A 17,381-nucleotide genomic window follows, 5' to 3' on the forward strand; every position below is an offset into this window, starting at 1 on the left:
ACAGTGTCCAGGCCCTGAATACAAGTCCTATGGATCAACAAGAAAAATAAAAAATAGCCTATGACTGCATGCCAGATACCAGTGGCTCATACTAGTAATCTTAGATACTGAGGAAGCTGAGTTCCACTAAACTACCAAAAAAAAAAAGTCAGAAGTAGAGCTCAAGTGGTAAAGCACTATCCTAGTCTTGAGCAGAAAGCATCTCAGGGACAGCACCCAGGCCTTGACATCAAGACTAAGGACCAGCACCAAAAAAAGAAAAAGTATATGACTGCTTATCTGCTAGCTTTTGTGTAGTTGAGGCTGAAGAGCTATCTATTGTCATCTTCCCTGGACTATGACTACCCTGGATGTCAGCAGTAGGCAAGATGTCCCCATGTTTTCACAATGAATAGTGTTTCTTCCGTATTTATTTCACTGGAAATCACACTGATCAGACCCAGTAGGTAAAGAGTGTAAAAGCACTAGCTGAGGCTGGGGTCTCACTCCAAGCTTGAGTACATATCCAGTATGTGCAAGGCTCTGGGTTCCATTTCCAGCACTGGAAAACAAAAAAGAGCTAAAAGCTCTTTTCAAATAAGGGCCATCTTAAGTATCACTTTAGAGTGTTCTGGAACCAATAAAAAGGATTGCAGAGGTTTCTGTTCACCATAATTAGTCATAAAAGAGAGGAACTATGTTATCTCTCATCTCTTTTGCTATCCCTTGGTTATCTCATATTGTTACAGTATCTCACTTTGTTGCCTGATATATCGGATATATTTGTATTTGGTTATTTGAAATTGGATAGGGAAGGGGGGAAAACAAGATAAGGGGTGGGGGTGGGGGGAGGGAAATGGGGACCAAGACATATGAAAGGGTATCAATGTATGGGAATTAATGCACCATCTATCTGGCAAATATCATGTAACCCTTCTATTAATTACAATAATAAATATATATAAAAAAATAAAAAAAGAATCTCAAAAAAAGAGCATTCAATAAATGGAGGATTGTTTTAAAAGCCTAAAACACTCCTGCTTAGAAAGCTTAAGTCCCTGAGTTCAAGCCCCATTACCACCAAAAAAAAAGTGGGGGGCCTCAAAAACAGTCTAAAGCAAAATATGCACTTGCTTTAAATGTGTACTACATGGTTCTAAGCTAGAATTGAGTGCTAAGCTACGGTCAAAAGGTAGTTTTCTGATCTGTAGATGATCCCTAGTGCTGCCCTTAGCTGGAAATCAAAGGTAGACACTCCTTCATGCTGAGCTTAACTAGGAAAGAAAAACTGGCAGAAGAAGATATATATCATGTTATCCAGGAGTTTGGCCTAGTGGTAGAGTGCTTGCCTAGCATGCACAAAGACCCAGGTTCGATTCCTCGGTACCACCTATATAGAAAAAGCCAGAAGTGGTGCTGAGGCTCAAGTGGTAGAGCTCTAGCCTTGAGAAAGCCCAAGGACAATGCTCAGGCCTTCAATTCAAGCCCTAGGACTGGGCTATTATATATTATATATATATTATATATATAATTTTCCTAGGTTGGGGAACTATACACACATACACACATATACACACACACATATATATACATACATACACATATACACCTATATATATAGGTATACATATATAATTTTCTTGCCTCAGCCAGATGAACACTTTCTTCTAAGTGACCTAGCAGGAATGATATAAAATAGAGGAATCACACAATTTCGGAACAATTAACATAATTTCTATTAAGGGTTGATGGCGCATACCTGTGGTTCAAGCATGTAATCAATACTAGCTACTCAGGAGGCTGAAATCTGAATATGGCAATTCAAAGCCAGCTTGGACAGAAAAGTCCATGAGACTTTTTTTCAATTAACCAGCAAAAAACTGGAAGTGGAGGTGTGGCTCAAGTGGTAGAGTGTCAGCCTTGAGCAGAAAATGTTAGCACAGAAAAAGGAGGGGGTCTAGGGTTGATATAGCTCAGTGGTAGAATGACTTAGCACCTGTGTTCCTATCTAGCACAACAAAAATAAATAGCTAAAAACTAGTCAATCCATCAAGAAGAGAAGGAAAGGGAAGAAAAATAGGAGAGAGAGAGAGAGAGAGAGAGAGAGAGAGAGAGAGAGAGAGAGAGAAAGAGAAAGGTGGAAGCAAACACGCAAATGGTGGCTGGGGTTTGGCCCAATGAAAAGAAAAAAATGTTCCTTTCTTTTTAAAAATGTATATTAACACTTTCCAGGGACAATAAGAACAAATGGAGATCATTTTGTCCTTTATGATTGAGCTTTTATAAGGAACTCAAGGGAATGAGAGTGCACTTTACCCACATGAAATAGGCCATTTGAAAGCCAGGAGATATGGTGCACATCTGTATTCTTAGGTACTTGAAACAAGAGGCGGAGGCAGGAAGGTTGCTTTGACACACAGAGTTCCAATCCAGCTGAGATAGGAGAATAAGACTGATCTCATCTCATTCATGAATGGATGGGTAATGGAGATAGACATACATATGTGATAATAGACCAGTTGAAAATGTTTTACTAATTCTGAGCCACATTATAGTAAGTGATACCCAGAGCAATTGAGTTTAAAGGATTTGAGCTTCAGAATCCTTCAGCTCCAAGTTTGAATCCCAGATCTGCAAGTGACGTAGACATTTGGCTTAAGCATGGGTTTAGTTCCTGTTGGTTCCTGCATGCCCATTTGTCCAATGAGCATAGTAAAACCTGCTTACATGAATAAAGAACAACCTGCGCAGAGGTCCTAGCATCATGTCAGACATACAGGTGTTGTTCTCCCGGCCCTTGTATTCACATTGGTAAAGAATTGCATTTTATTCTCCTTGAGAAATTCAGTATATTGATTTTCTCTAAGAACACAGTTGTCAAAAAAGAAAGACAAGTCATTTTGTCATGTCTATCATTCATTAAACAGTCTGGGAAGTTCATTGGATAATAGCTATAGAAGTTTTGTCCTTGAGCTTTTCAGAATCTTTTAAGGTGCTATGTCTTTGCTATTAATTGCACATCTTCAGTGAACATCGTGATTACAGACACTTTTAGCTTTGTGAACAGTGTCAGGAGATCCCACCTTTTTTCTCCCTAGTTGATGACCCTCATTCATTTGCTTGTGACATTCAACAGTTTCCTCAGGAATAATTATTCAGGCATTCAAAAGCAAAAGTGCTGAGAGCAAAGTTGTTACTGAAAGGGAAAGCTGCTTAAGAAACTGTGTCTATGATTACCCTGACTGTATCGCCCACCATTAAGAAGTGAAACATTTTTAATGTTTAATTATAATTTTTTTCTTTGGGGATAATACATATCTAGCTTTTTTCAAAAGTTGCATCTACTGAAGTATATATTGTTCGCACTGTTGTGTTAAAACTAAGACAAATGCATTTGAATATCTTATGTCATCATTTTAAATAGACCTTTTATTTGTTTTTTTGCCCGTTCTGTCTGCTCCCAGGAACTCCAGGTAAGATGATGCTATTTTTAATTCTGATGTGCTAAGTAGATGTTTGGCATCATTGCAGATTTATAACCATGTAATTGCTTTTTTCCTTCCTTCCAGGAAGTGTATGCTTATTTGCGTGTATATTTTTGTTTAGATGTGTGTGATATAAGAGATATTTGTTCTTGGCTGCTCTAGTATAGAAATATTTTCTAAAAATATAAATGCAGGATTTTTTTTAAAGTCTTCATATGCTTAGCTCTGGAAGTTGCATGATATCTCTTAAGAAACAGAGGTGTTTCCAAAATAATTCATGGAAATCTTACATTTTTCATGAAGCAACTAAACTGGATGGGTTTTATTGCTAAATTATTAAGAGTGAAACTGGGCTAGGGGGTGTGACTCAGTGGCCGTTTATGTGCTTGCATACCCTGGGTTCTGGCCCCAATATCACATATACACTTATGTCTACACACACATGAAAACTATAGCTAATGCTCTACCATATTTAATTTCAGTGAAATATGTTTTCTAAGAATTAGAATATATCTCGATATTGTGACTAAACCAAAGCTTTTAAAGTAATATTTAAAAAGTATTAATAATAATGATTAGCACCCAAACAATTGGCATAAACCAGGGTCAGCTTTATAATCATTCCATGGATATGACAAGTTGACTTATAATCATTCCATGGATATCATATCAGACACAACTCCAGGTAGCTTCATTTGGGGAACATACTTGACTACATACATGCCTTCAAGAACACCATTTTGTTTAGGGGTATGAGTCAGTGGTAGAATGCATACTTAGCCTGCACAGGCCCTGGCTTCCATCCTTAGTACCATCCATAATATAATTTTTGACATAATGATTGCTTTTTAAAAAATATTTCTAACCTTTCTAGAGCATTTGTTAATAATTTTCTATCCCAGTATAAATCCTTTGTAATACATTTTAGCTTGATAACAGTACAGACACACTGTGATGAGTAGTTAGCCATACTTTATACTTCTCCTGTGTTATCTGCCATTCTCAGTAAAGCACTATTTATATGAATAATGCAAGTTTGGCATTTAGGGCAGGACAGGATGGCAGGCCACTGTATCCAGGGTGTGTCCCTGTGCCATGCTGAAAAGCCTAGCTGATGACCCCATCATCATGGACTTTTTTGGAAGTGTGCTCAGAACTGAACCAGGCCTCACACGTGCTCTAACTTTTCACACCACCACCCCAGCCCCTGTCCTATGGACTTGAACTGTCTGTGTACATTAGCTCAGGGAGAATTAACCAGAGACAGTTTTGACAACCTTGCCTCTAATAGGACTGCTGCATTTTCAACCAAAACAGATCTTATTCCTGAAAGAATGGCTGTCTGTCTCCCTTTCATCATGTTCAAGGAGTCTGGGTCCTCACTAGAGCTTCCTCCAAGTCAACAGTAGGAACCATCCGTGTCCAGCACAATGTACCCATACCCTAGACATCTCTGTTGCTTGGGAGGTTTGTGGCTGTGCCTGTAGACTATTGTGAGAGAGGCAGAATTGTTGCTTAAGAGCTAATACAACCCATCAGTTCTTTTGGCACAAGGATATCCATTTTTTTACTTTATATTTGTATATTTCTCCTACTGATTTTTGTTCCATTCTTGCCTTTTTAATTTTTTCCTTTCTTTACACATTGCATTTTCCTTTTCTCCATAGACTACTTACTCATGCATTTTTTTTCTATTTTTCTACTGCAATAGTTAAATATATCAATCAATATAGCAGTCTTTTCTACCATTAACACAACTGGGAGATTAGTTATTACAGCAAACAGAGGTAAAATCAGACACAAGTCCAATATCCCTTAACCAAAATGTTTGTGGCCAAAAATGCTTCAGATTTAGGACTTTTTTCCTTTTATTTTTTTCTAATTTTGGATTTTTGTATACATGATAAGATGCCTTAGGGACAGGGCCCAAATCTCAACACAAAGTTCATTTATATTTCCTATATGCCCAGTACATATACATACCCACTGGAGGTGATTCTGTACCGTACTTTTAGGTATTCTGTATTTTGACTATCAGCTGATCATATGCAATCCAGTGAGGAAATTTCCACTTGAGATGTGAGTGTTCTTCAAATGTTTTGGATTTGGGAGACTTTAGACTTTTGGGTATGAAAACCTGAAGTCAACCTATAGATAGAAACGAGACTATGGATACAGATGATAAAGTCTTCTAGGTCTGCTGACCTTATGATCAAACACTCTGATAGCTGTCATGATGAGGAGTAGTGATAAACCTTGGTACTATCCAGAATGACATGTTTAGGATACTTAACTGTTCCTTCAGCCACCCACAGCCAACACAGACTTAGGAAAAGCTAAACATCTGATACCAAAGGTCTGTGATAACAGCAAATGTTTTATTAGATTTAAACCAGAAGAAAAGGAGCAATTGTAATACTAAGTTTAACCGCTATTCTCATTTCTTATATCATTTACACTATTCACTGAATTCTCATCAGGAAAGATATCTTATTTCAGTCATTAAGCTGTGCTACAAATTACCAAGAAATGAACCTGGTACCAGTGGCTCATGCTTGTAATTCAAACTACTCAGGAGGCTGAGATCTGAGGATCAGAGTTTAAAACCAGCCCAGGCAGAAAAGGCTGAAATTCTTTATCTCTAGTTAACCAGCCAAAAGCAGGAAGTGGAGCTGTGGCTCAAAAGGCAGAGTGCCATCCTTGAGCAGGAAAAAAAACTAAGCAAGAATGTGAGGCCCTGAGTTTCAGCCCCCATTCTCAATACTGGCAGACACAAAAATAATAAATGAAAGATTACTGAACTAGATTTTATTCAAACTGTGTTTTAGTTCAGGTTAAAATTTGCTTATCTCCTTTTACTAAGGGATAGAAAACCCCAAATTCATTTTTACCAAGTTACACTAGTCAAATTCATTTAGTATCTGATGAAGTATAGAAAAAGAGCTTTAACACTTCCATGGACATTTAGACCAGTAGTCAGTAAATCAGAATGTATAATTGGGCAATAATCTTTGTTTAGGAAATTAACTACTTTCCAGTTTGGGACAATTAGTTTAAAAGACATGGCTAAAGCAAAAGCAAAGCCATGGCTGCTCTGGCTTTTGCATAGTGCATGATCCATCAACTTTGCCCTCTGCATTTTATCTGTAAAAATCACTGTGGCCCAACAGGCTGGAATGTTTACCTAATGCTCTTCCACTTCATAGCTAAAAGATTCCGGAATGTGCTGCAAGCGTAGTTCCCACATCTTTCCTTCCAAAAATGACTAAACAAGGCTGGTAGGGGAAGGGAAAGCACACCTCTTTTTTGTTTTAGTATCAGAATTTTCTTTGCCAATTTTGGAAAATACAGATCATGTCTCGGCTTAGCCAAAATCAACTTTAAAAAGAACAACAGCAACAACAAATAAAACATAATATCCAACATGCCAAAGAAAAGGATGCAGTCACTTCTGCCTCTGACTTAATACAGGGCACGACTCTGCTTCTGTGTCTTTTCCTGTCAGGTAAAGTAACAGTGAGGGCTTGAGAGTAAGTTGAGGATCATAGTTGTTTCTAAGCTGACTGTGTGGAGTTATGCCAGAGAATCTGGATGTAAAGGCTGGCTGTGCTGTGATTTCAGGGGGAGAGCATGGACAATTTCAACTGGGGCGTGCGCAGGCGTTCTCTGGACAGCCTGGACAAGTGCGACATGCAGACTCTGGAGGAGCGCCAGCTCTCAGGAAGTACTCCCAGCCTAAGTCAAATGAACCACGAGGATTCCGATGAATCGTCAGAAGAGGAAGACCTCACCGCCAGCCAGATCCTGGAGCACTCAGACCTAGTAAGTAGCAACTCTCCCACTGCTGGAACTGGATTCAGAACTCCTTCCCTAGTTCTGGGTGCTGGTTCCTGGGTGCCTAGGGAAGGAGTTCTGAATCCATTTCCAGCTAAGGACACTTGAAACGTCACTGCTACTGAACTGAAATCTCAGCTGTCAGGTGGTGGTCTCAGTTCTAAGTAGATTCTTCTCTGGAGGTGACAGATAAAAACAGTTCCTAGAATCCATGTGTTATACTCCAAAAGCCTTTCAATATTGTTCCACAGTCTATATCCAGTAAAACCTTCCAGCTTTACCTTTTTCAACATACTTGTTATGATGCTGGTGTTTTCTTTATACCTTCTTGGGTAGCTAAAGCTTTAGGAAATATGACAGGTATTTTAATGAGGTTCTCTAACAAAGCAGGAACTGGTGTTTTAATTAGACCAGATTAATACTAGATTGCCTGCCACTATGTTTAAGGTCTAATTATGGCCACATATGGAAGTTAGGAAATTAAAACTTGTCAGCCAGCAACAGAGCTTATGAAAGAAAGACTTAGAGCTCCTGAAAAATGGCACACTCACATTCTGTTTTATTCCCTTTGCTTTTCTGAACAGATCATGACCCTCTCACCCTCTGAGGAGACCAATCCCATGGAACTGCTGGCCTCAACATGTGACTCTACCCCCGCTGACCCTCACTCCTTTAACTCCAGAATGGCTGGCTTTGATGCTGCTTTGCCTGACATGAATAATCTGCAGATTTCGGAGAGTTCAAAGGTGAGATTTTGAGCAGTTATGACAGTTTCCTTAAGGAAAAAAAATCATTTTCATTTTCTGAGAATTCTTAGAGAAAAGGAGATCAAAAGAGAAAGAACTTTTTTACTTTCTGGTTTAATGAAAGAATCGAAGCTTGTGCCTCTGAGGTCATGGCTTCACATTGTTTTATACTGCCTCATTCAAGCAGCCATCTACTTGGCTGAAAGACTTGGATATGAGGTCCTTGGTAAAATGAGAGGTTGTGCATGAACCCTGCTGACAGAGGTCAAAACAAAGCGGCATATGTCTGTGATCACTGTGGCTGAGGAAATGCTCTGTCGTGGTTTTTATGAAACAATATGCTAAGGAAGGTGTGGGTGGGGGGCCTGTATTGAGGAGAATTTTTTCCTATGTAGGAACCAATTATACAATTTGTCCATTGATTCAGCACTTGCCTTTTGGCAAGCTATAGGAAATGTTTTTAGTGTCAATCACAGTATTATGAGAAAACTTTCCTAGTGAGAACTCCAAGTAGAAAAGTTAACTAAAGAATATAATTTCCTCCATTTAAAAAGGTAGCAAGACTGGGAATGTGGCATGCATGAAGTCCTGGGTTCAGTTCTTCAGTATCCACATAAACAGAAAAAGCCAGAAGTAGTGCTGTGGTTCAAATGGTAGAGTGCTAATAACCTTGAGCAAAAGAAGCTAAGGGACAGTGCCCAAGCCCTGAGTTCAACCCCCAGACTGACAAAGCTAACAATGTATGCTTAAGATTCATTTTATAATTTTCAGAAAATATACACTGTCCATAAAGCCATCTTCTTGTTAATTGACAAGAATGTTAACTAACTTCTATACCTATAAATACAGAATTTTATATTCTATTAAAAAAATCCCAAAATAATCGGTTGCTATTAGGATAAAATCTTCTTTATCACAAGTTTGCTTATATAACTCTGAAAGAGAAAATAGGGAAAAATGTAGAAATATATTTTTGACAATTCTAAAGGCAAACTATAATACTCTTAAGTCTTCGGCCCATCTTTTAATGGGATGGTTGTTTCTTTGGAGATTAGTTTTGGAGTGATTCAATTTTTTGAGTTGTTGATATATTTTAGATATGAGGCCTTTGTCCGTTGTATGGTTAGTGAAGATCTTCTCCCATTCTGTAGGCTTCCTAATTAATTTACTAGCTCTGTCCTTTGCCATACAAAAGCTCTGCAGTTTAATGCGGTCCCACTTATCCAGCCTTTCTCTGATTTGTTGTGATTCTTGGTCCTTATTTACAAAGTTTCGACCTGTGCCAAGGAGTCCTAGTATATCTCCTTTTCCTTCTTGTAAAGTTTTCAGTGTGTCGGCTTTTACATCGAGGTCTTTGATCCATTTGGAGTTAATTCTAGTGCAGGGTGACAAAGAACGATCCAACTTTAGTTTTCTGCAGGTGCTTAACCAATTCTGCCACCACCACTTGTTGAAGAGGCTGTCTTTCTTCCATTCTATTTTTTTGGCTCCTTTGTCAAAGATTAGGTGGCCATAGGTCATGGAAAGCAGTATGGCAGTTCCTCAAAAGACTAAACATAGAGCTCCCCTATGACCCAGCAATTTCACTACTAGGCATTTACCCAATTGTCCAGAAACAAGGACATACTAAATCCACTAGCACAACAATGTTCATTGCAGCACTATTCACCATAGCAAAGATATGGAACCAACCTAGATGTCCCTCAGTTGATGAGTGGATCAACAAGATGTGGTATTTATACATAATGGAATTCTATGCTGTCAGAAAGAATGACATCGCCCCATTTGTTAGGAAATGGAAAGACTTAGAAAAAAATCATATTAAGTGAAGTAAGCCAGATTCAAAGGAACATAGGCTCAAAGGTTTCCTTCATTTGTCATAATCAGTAGAAACCTTGGGCTCTCCTAGCAGAGATTTGCAATAGAGCAAAACCTAGATACATAAGGCCATACAGTATGACGCTAAATGAAAGGACCTCTAGGATATAGAAACAAAAGCCATATAATGAGTGATTGTTGTCCTTAATGTACTATGTTATCTCTCATCTCTTTTGCTGTCCGTTGGTTATCTCATATTGTTACAAATATATCCAATATATCAGATAACAAAGTGAGATACTGTATTTGGTTATTTGAAATTGGATAGGGAAGGGGGGAAAACAAGATAAGGGGTAGGGGTGGGGGGGAGGGAAATGGGGACCAAGACATGAGAAAGGTATCAATGTATGTGAAGTAATGCACCTTCTATCTGGCAAATATAATGTAACCCTTCTATTAATTACAATAAAAATATATGAAAAAAAGAAAAACAGCTGAGCTTAAGAAAAAGCTATGTATAACCATCAAAGAACAATTGCCTAAAAATGCTAAAGCTTAAATAAGAATTATTTTTGAGATGGGCATTGATGGCTCACACCTGTATTCCTAGCCATACAAGAGGCCAAGATATGAGAATCATAGTTCAAATCAAATCTGATAAAATGTGGCCCAAACCCAGGAAATGAAGGTTTGGTTCCAGTGGTAAATCCCATCTTTGTGTGAAAAAGCCAAGCAGGACTGAGAAGCCCTGGCTTCAAGCTCCAGTACTGAATATGCAGATAGCACCCTTGAAAACTTTTGTTCTGTGTTAAAATGTCAGAATCCTAAGGTTAAAAAATTAAATGTCAAGTCAGATGCCAATGGCTCATGCCTCTAATCCTTCCTAGTTATTCAGGGGCTGAGATCTAAGAATGTTTCAAAACCAGCCTCATGTATGCTAAGCAAGCAATCTTACCAATAGAACTACATGCCTCCCCCCACCCAATGTGTTTTCTTTATAGTCTTGTTTTTTAAACAGCGTCTTGATCATTTTGCCTATGCTAGCTTTGAACTTCCCATCCACCTCCCTCCACTTCCAGAGTAGCTGAGATTATAAGCTGCCCAGCTGGTTATATCTCATTTTCCTATTTTTCTCAAGAGGTAGGCTTCTGTGGAATTTAATATTTTTTTCTAAGGGGTCAGAAAGATGCTTTTACAAGAACTCGTCCCTTTTTGAATAAACTTAAGTGTACTAATAACCTGGAATAGTCTCAGAAACCAGTTTCATTGAACAGCAAAGCAGACGCAAAACTTATAAACAAGTCCTTCTAACACATGCAGTAACCTGTTCTTCTAGCTCTATGCTAATTAACATTCTTGTTAATTTACCCCTATGAAACATAGATTCAAAATGCCATAAACTAAGTGGGTGGCTAGATGTTAACCTGTGATGATACTCTAATTCAATACATTTTTATTTTGCTTTTAAAAAATGACTCAAACATGTACGTATGTATTTCCTTTACTGTTGTGTGTAACCCAGCTGCCTTCCTTCCTCTCTTAAAGAACAATCGGTTCTCTGGTTCATTTCCTCCTGGCTCAAGTTCAAGCCTAGCCTCCTTGTCCATTTTACTGGCTGTCTCTTTCCTGCCTGTCAGTGACCCCCTGCTCTGTCTGCCCTAGAGTTGTTTCCTGTCCCTGCTCATTCACATGTTGTAATAAAGTAGGAGGCACGTATTCAGATATGCTATCGTGAAGGCATATTAGAGAATACATTAAATATGCAAGTCGACATTAGTATCTCTGGAGGCTGAACTCTTGGATCACAAGTCAAAACTAGACCAGGTAGACAAATGCAGTTAATTCCAATTAACGAGCAAGAAGTGGAGGTGTGCTCAAGTGGTAGAGTGCCAGCCTTGACAAAAGAAAAGGAAAAAGAAAGTCAGGTGCCAATGGTTTGTGCCTGTAATCCTAGGAACTGTGGCCTGAGATCTTGAGGATCTTTATTCAAAACCAGTCCATGCCAAAACAAACAAACAACAACAACAAAAAAAAAAACCCACAAAGTCCTTGTGACTCTTATTTCCTATTAACTAACAAAAAGCTGGAAGTGGAGCTGTGGCTCAAGTAATAGTTTTTTGGGGGGAGGGGGGTTCTTTGTTTTTTGGTTTTTTGGCTCAAGGCTAGTGTACACAGGGATAGTACCTAGGTCAAAAAAATAGCACCAAAAAACACATTTAAAGAGAGAGATTCAGTACAGGTCTTTGATCACTTGAGCACAGTACTGTTATTTCTTGAGCATTTACTCTACCAGGCACTGGTAATTCTAAATCCTAGTTCCCCGGGGGCAAAGCTAGTCCTTATTGAAAACTTGGCTCTGCATCTAAGGCTGAGGTGGTGAGTGGGAGGAGTTCTGAATCCAAAGGTTGTGTTCCTCCTTTCAGCTCCACCCTTTTCAACCTCCTGACACTAGAGAACCTCCATATGTAGCAACTTTTGTTCATCTCTTGGCCCAGGGATTCTCTGTAGACTTTTCCAAGTTTACCATGTATAGTCAATATAATGATTACTAAAAGCCCCTCAGGAGACCTGTAAAAAGGGCTGAAACAAAGATAATGAACATATGACACTAGAAAAACAAATGCCCATTTCCACCAATCATTCTTGGCATTTCATTTCTGCTGTAGACCAACAGGATGTCTTGTATCTGAGCTTACAAAGAAGGATTCTTTTCCATCCCTCCAGGCTGATGCTCTGCAGGAGGAAGAGGACACCACAGTGCACGAGGATGATCTTTCTGGTTCCATCAATGAACTCCCCGCAGCTTTTGAATGCAGTGACAGCTTCAGTCTGGACATGACTGAGGCAGAGGACAAAAGCAATCGGGGCCTGGACCAATTTACCCTTGCAAGGTATGGCAACCCCTGGCAGGAATGAGTCCTGTAAGCAAGTGAGTGTACACAACACATGGTGTTGCCCTCACATGAACCCAAGTGCAGCAAGGACCTATACTGCTGGGGCTACTAAGGAAGGAGCCAACTGCTCTCACTGAGTCACAGTGAGACTAAGGAAGGACAGATATAAACATTTGTAAACCAACTTGAAAAGCCAGAAAGAAGGGCCTGGAGACATGGTTCTGGTCTTATACGCTTTCAAGATAGGCCACATTTTGCCAACCAAGTCTTGAAAATAAGTTCTTTCCATTTTGAATGAAAAGACACAAAAGACATTCTTGCTGGGCACCATTGGCTCACACCTGAGGATCTCATTTTGAAACCAGCCCGGGCAGGGAAGTCCATGAAACTCTTACCTCCAGTTAACCAGCCAAAAGGCTGGGTGCCAGTGGCTCATACCTGTAATCCTAGATACTCAGGAGGCTGAGATCTGAGGATCACAGTTTGAAGCCACCACTGACAGTAAAGTCTGAGAGACTCTTATCTCCAATAAACCACCCAGAAAAAAAAAAAGTGGTGCTGTGGCTCAAATGGTAGAGCACAAGTCTTAAGCATAAAGAGGCTCAGAGACAGTGCCCTATAAGTTCAGGCCTCAGGGCCAGAAAAAAAAAGTAGAAGTAGAGCTGTGGCTCAAGCAATAGAGTGAATTCTAGCCTTAAGCAAAAACAAAATACTGAAGGACAACACCTAGGCTCTAAGCTCAAACCCCAGAACTAGCACATTTAAGAAAAGGAAGAGACTCTTAATGTCCTTTTAAACTCGAAAAAGCCAGAAGTAGAAATAAGGCTAAAATGGTAAACCACCAACCTTGAACAAGAAAGCTAAGGGCCAGTGCCCGGGCAGAAGTCAAATTTGAGTACTGGCAAGTACACACAAACCAGAAAATGCTCTTGACACACTACTACTTGAGACAGAGTCTCACTATGTGGCCAAAACTGGCCTTGGACTCAAGACCCTGCTGCCTTAGTCTTCTCAGTGCTAGGGTTATTGGCAGAGATCTCCATGGCTGACAATATTACTGTTCTTTAAGTATGTTTCACTCAGCCCTGTTGCTAATATCCCTGAAACTAGTGAGCTGTAGGAATAGAAAAGGCAAACAAAATAAAAATGTTTTACCCAAGTTCAGCATCTCAAGTAGGTCACAAATGTTGTAGATTTTACCTTAGAGTCAAGAGCTTAGAATTAGTCTTCTTTAAGCTGAAAAATGAGAAATATAAATTTCTGATTTGATTAGATGAAGACTCTGTCATGGTGAGTTGTAACTGATCCATCAGAGGAAAAATCTGAGATAATACCTGGAGAGGAATGACTTTTCACTTTTTATTATCCCTCTCTCCCTCCTGCCTCTTGTTTTGCATTTCTTTTTTTTATTGTAATTAGTAAAAGGGTTACATGATATTTGCCAGATAGAAGGTGCATTAATTCACATACATTGATACCCTTTCACATGTCTTGGTACCCGTTTCCCTCCCCCCCACACCCCCCACCCGTCTTGGTTTTCCCCCCTTCCCTATCAAATTTCAAATATCCAAATACAAATAAGTTCAATATATCAGATAACAAAGTGAGATACTATACCAATATGAGATAACCAAGGGACAGCGAAGGAGATGAGAGACAACATAGTACATTAAGGACAACAATCATTCATTATATGGCTTTTGTTTCACTATCCTGGAGGTCCTTTCAATTAGCTTCACATTATATGTCCTTATGTATCAAGATTTTGCTCTATTGCAAATCTCTGCTAGTAGAGCCCAAGGTTTCTACTGATTATGACGAATGAGGGAAACCATTGAGCCTAAGTTCCTTTGAGTCTGGCTTACTTCACTTAATATGATTTTTTCTAAGTCTTTCCATTTCCTAACAAATGGGGCGATGTCATTCTTTCTGACAGCAGCATAGAATTCCATTGTGTACAAATACCACAACTTGTTGATCCACTCATCAACTGAGGGACATCTAGGTTGGTTCCATATCTTTGCTATGGTGAATAGTGCTGCAATGAACATTGTTGTGCTAGTGGGTTTAGTATGTCCTTGTTTCTGGGTGGTTGGGTAAATGCCAAGTAGTGGAATTGCTGGATCATAGGGGAGTTCTATGTTTAGCCTTTTGAGGCACTGCCACACTGCTTTCCACAGTGGTTGAACAAGTTTGCACTCCCACCAACAGTGTAGTAGTGATCCCTCCTGGCCACATCCCCTCCAGCATCTGTTGTCATTCGTTTTCCTGATCTTGGCCATTCTAGCTGGAGTGAGGTGGAATCTTAGAGTTGTTTTGATTTGCATTTCTTTTATGACCAGAGATGTTGAGCATTTCTTCATGTGTCTATAGGCCATTTTTGTTTCTTCTTCAGAGAAGACTCTCTTTAAGTCTTTGGCCCATTTTTTAATGGGATGGTTGTTACTTTGGAGGTTAGTTTTGGAGTGATTCAATTTTTTGAGTTGTTGATATATTTTAGATATGAGGCCTTTGTCCGTTGTTTGGTTGGTGAAGATCTTAAAAATATGGAATGCTTCACGAATTTGCGTGTCATCCTTGCGCAGGGGCCATGCTAATCTTCTCTGTATCGTTCCAATTTTAGTATATGTGCTGCCGAAGCGAGCACTGTTTTGCATTTCTTTTTGTCATCTTCTCCCCTTCATATCCTGAGCATGTATGTGTCTGCGGTCTTTCTCCATAAGGGACAGATTAGAAAACATTCAGTATCATTCATTCATAGTGGGGAAAAATGAAGAGGAAATGAAGTGCCAATACTTGGGAACAAGTGTTTCCTTTGTTGGGATATGGAGACAGCTAAGAAGCGTGCCAGGTCTGTGTAAAGGAATCAGAAATAGACCAGTCGTGGAAATCAACAAGTAAAAATTCTCTCTCTTAGAATCAAAAGGTATCTCAGAGATCTCTGAAGCAAGCCCAGTCCCCACAGCACCTTCAGGGGGAAATCTGTACAGACAGGCAACAGATGACCTCCCTTTCTGACACAGTGGTTTGCTTGTTTTCCAGCTTTGGAGAAGGTGACAGGGGAATGTCTCCCCCTCCCTCGCCCTTCTTCTCTGCCATCCTTGCTGCCTTTCAGCCAGCAGCCTGTGACGATGCTGAAGAGGCCTGGCGCAGCCACATCAACCAGCTCATGTGCGACTCGGATGGCTCCTGTGCTGTCTATACCTTTCATGTGTTCTCCTCTCTGTTTAAGGTATGGGGGGTCAGCAAATCACCTCAGGGAAAAGGGTAGCTTTAAATTTTAAACTGGGGTGCTGTTTCATCCTAGAATTAACCTGCTTTCTAGATGTCCCTACATCACTCTAGCTGCAATTTCTTTTGTCCCTCTCAGAGTGGCAATAGGATGATTTTGAACTCAGCAAATTTGGGGTGTGCCGATAAGGAATACTTTGTATGTATGCCACCTCTAGGCTATGTCGTCTTTCCAATCTTGAGTGACCATGGCATCAAGACCATTAAAATTTCCCTCCCCCAACCTTCCCTGAGGACCTATGCTATCAATATATATGTAGAGAGAAAAAGGTCTGTTTTAGGGCTTAAACTAAGCCTGGCATTGTCCCCGAGCTGCTCAAGGCTAGTACTTTATCATTTTGAGCCACAGCTCTACTTCTATTTTTTTGTGGCTAATTGGAGGTAAGAGTCTCACAGGGACTTTTCTGCTAGCTTCAAACCCCAATCCTGAGATCTCAGACTCTTGAGCTACCAGTGCCTCACTCCATTAAATATTTTGATACTCAGAAGGCTGAGATCTGAGGATGGCAGTTCAAAGCCAGCCCAAGCACTAAAGTCTGTGAGACTCTTATCTCCAATTAACCACTAGAAAAGTGGAAAAGGTGCTGAGGCTCAAGGGGTAGGAGAGTACCCTTGAGCTGAAGAGCTCAGGGCCAGGCCCAGAGTTCAAGCCCCACAACCGACAAAAATAAATTGTGTAAAAAAAAAATTTTTTTAAACATAGTAAGGCACTGGTGGCTTACGAATGTGATCTAAGGATCCTAGCTTGAAGCCAGCCTACAGAGACAAATCCAAGACTCACTTCTCCAACTAACCAGCTGGAAGTGGAACTGTGGCTCAAGTAGTAGAGTACTATCTCTCAGCTTTTTTTTTTTTTTTTGCTAAGTGCCAGGTCTTGAGTTCAAGCACACACACACACACACACACACACACAGAGATTTTAAAACATGTTTTCTATTAGTAAAGACTTTTTTAATGCTAAAAGATGAGTTTTTTACCTCAAAAACATTCAAAATTCAAATATGTGAGATAATGGCCATGTTCATAGCTATAGTTATCCACTATACATAATCCATGTTTCAAATCAATTTGAAAGTACCACCACCATCCCCCCTAAAAAATAAAGGCCCTCTTTGATGCCTAAGCTAAATTTGACCTTTGTAAATGACTGCTAATCCTGCCCTACAGAATATTCAGAAAAGGTTCTGCTTCCTGACCTGTGATGCAGCCAGTTACCTTGGAGACAACCTCCGGGGAATTGGATCTAAATTTGTCAGCTCTTCACAGATGCTCACATCCTGCTCCGAGTGCCCTACGCTGTTTGTGGATGCTGAGACCGTGAGTATCTCAGCCCT

At 39.8% G+C, this 17,381-nt stretch overlaps 1 protein-coding gene and 1 non-coding gene across 5 annotated transcripts in view; one reads left to right on the forward strand and one right to left on the reverse strand.

Moving 5' to 3' along the window:
* Positions 1–17,381, forward strand: part of Fry (FRY microtubule binding protein) — a 444,403-nt gene that overhangs the window by 393,182 nt on the left and 33,840 nt on the right. For 2 of the 4 annotated variants that reach the window (XM_090342235.1, XM_090342233.1), the window contains exons 52-57: positions 3,444–3,452; positions 7,086–7,286; positions 7,883–8,044; positions 12,587–12,753; positions 15,799–15,988; positions 17,215–17,364. In XM_090342235.1, the coding sequence (XP_090198361.1) occupies positions 3,444–3,452; positions 7,086–7,286; positions 7,883–8,044; positions 12,587–12,753; positions 15,799–15,988; positions 17,215–17,364 (879 nt within the window). The remainder of the gene's footprint in view (positions 1–3,443; positions 3,453–7,085; positions 7,287–7,882; positions 8,045–12,586; positions 12,754–15,798; positions 15,989–17,214; positions 17,365–17,381) is intronic. The other 2 variants (XM_090342231.1, XM_090342232.1) reach the window with 1 other exon arrangement.
* LOC150057045 (U6 spliceosomal RNA) lies at positions 15,297–15,403 on the reverse strand. Its single transcript, XR_016537201.1, has one exon. It is a non-coding gene; the product is annotated as a U6 spliceosomal RNA (small nuclear RNA).

Source organism: Megascapheus bottae, chromosome 11, assembly GCF_031878675.1.
Source record: "Megascapheus bottae isolate mThoBot1 chromosome 11, mThoBot2.hap1, whole genome shotgun sequence".
Taxonomy (NCBI): Eukaryota; Metazoa; Chordata; class Mammalia; order Rodentia; family Geomyidae; genus Megascapheus; species Megascapheus bottae.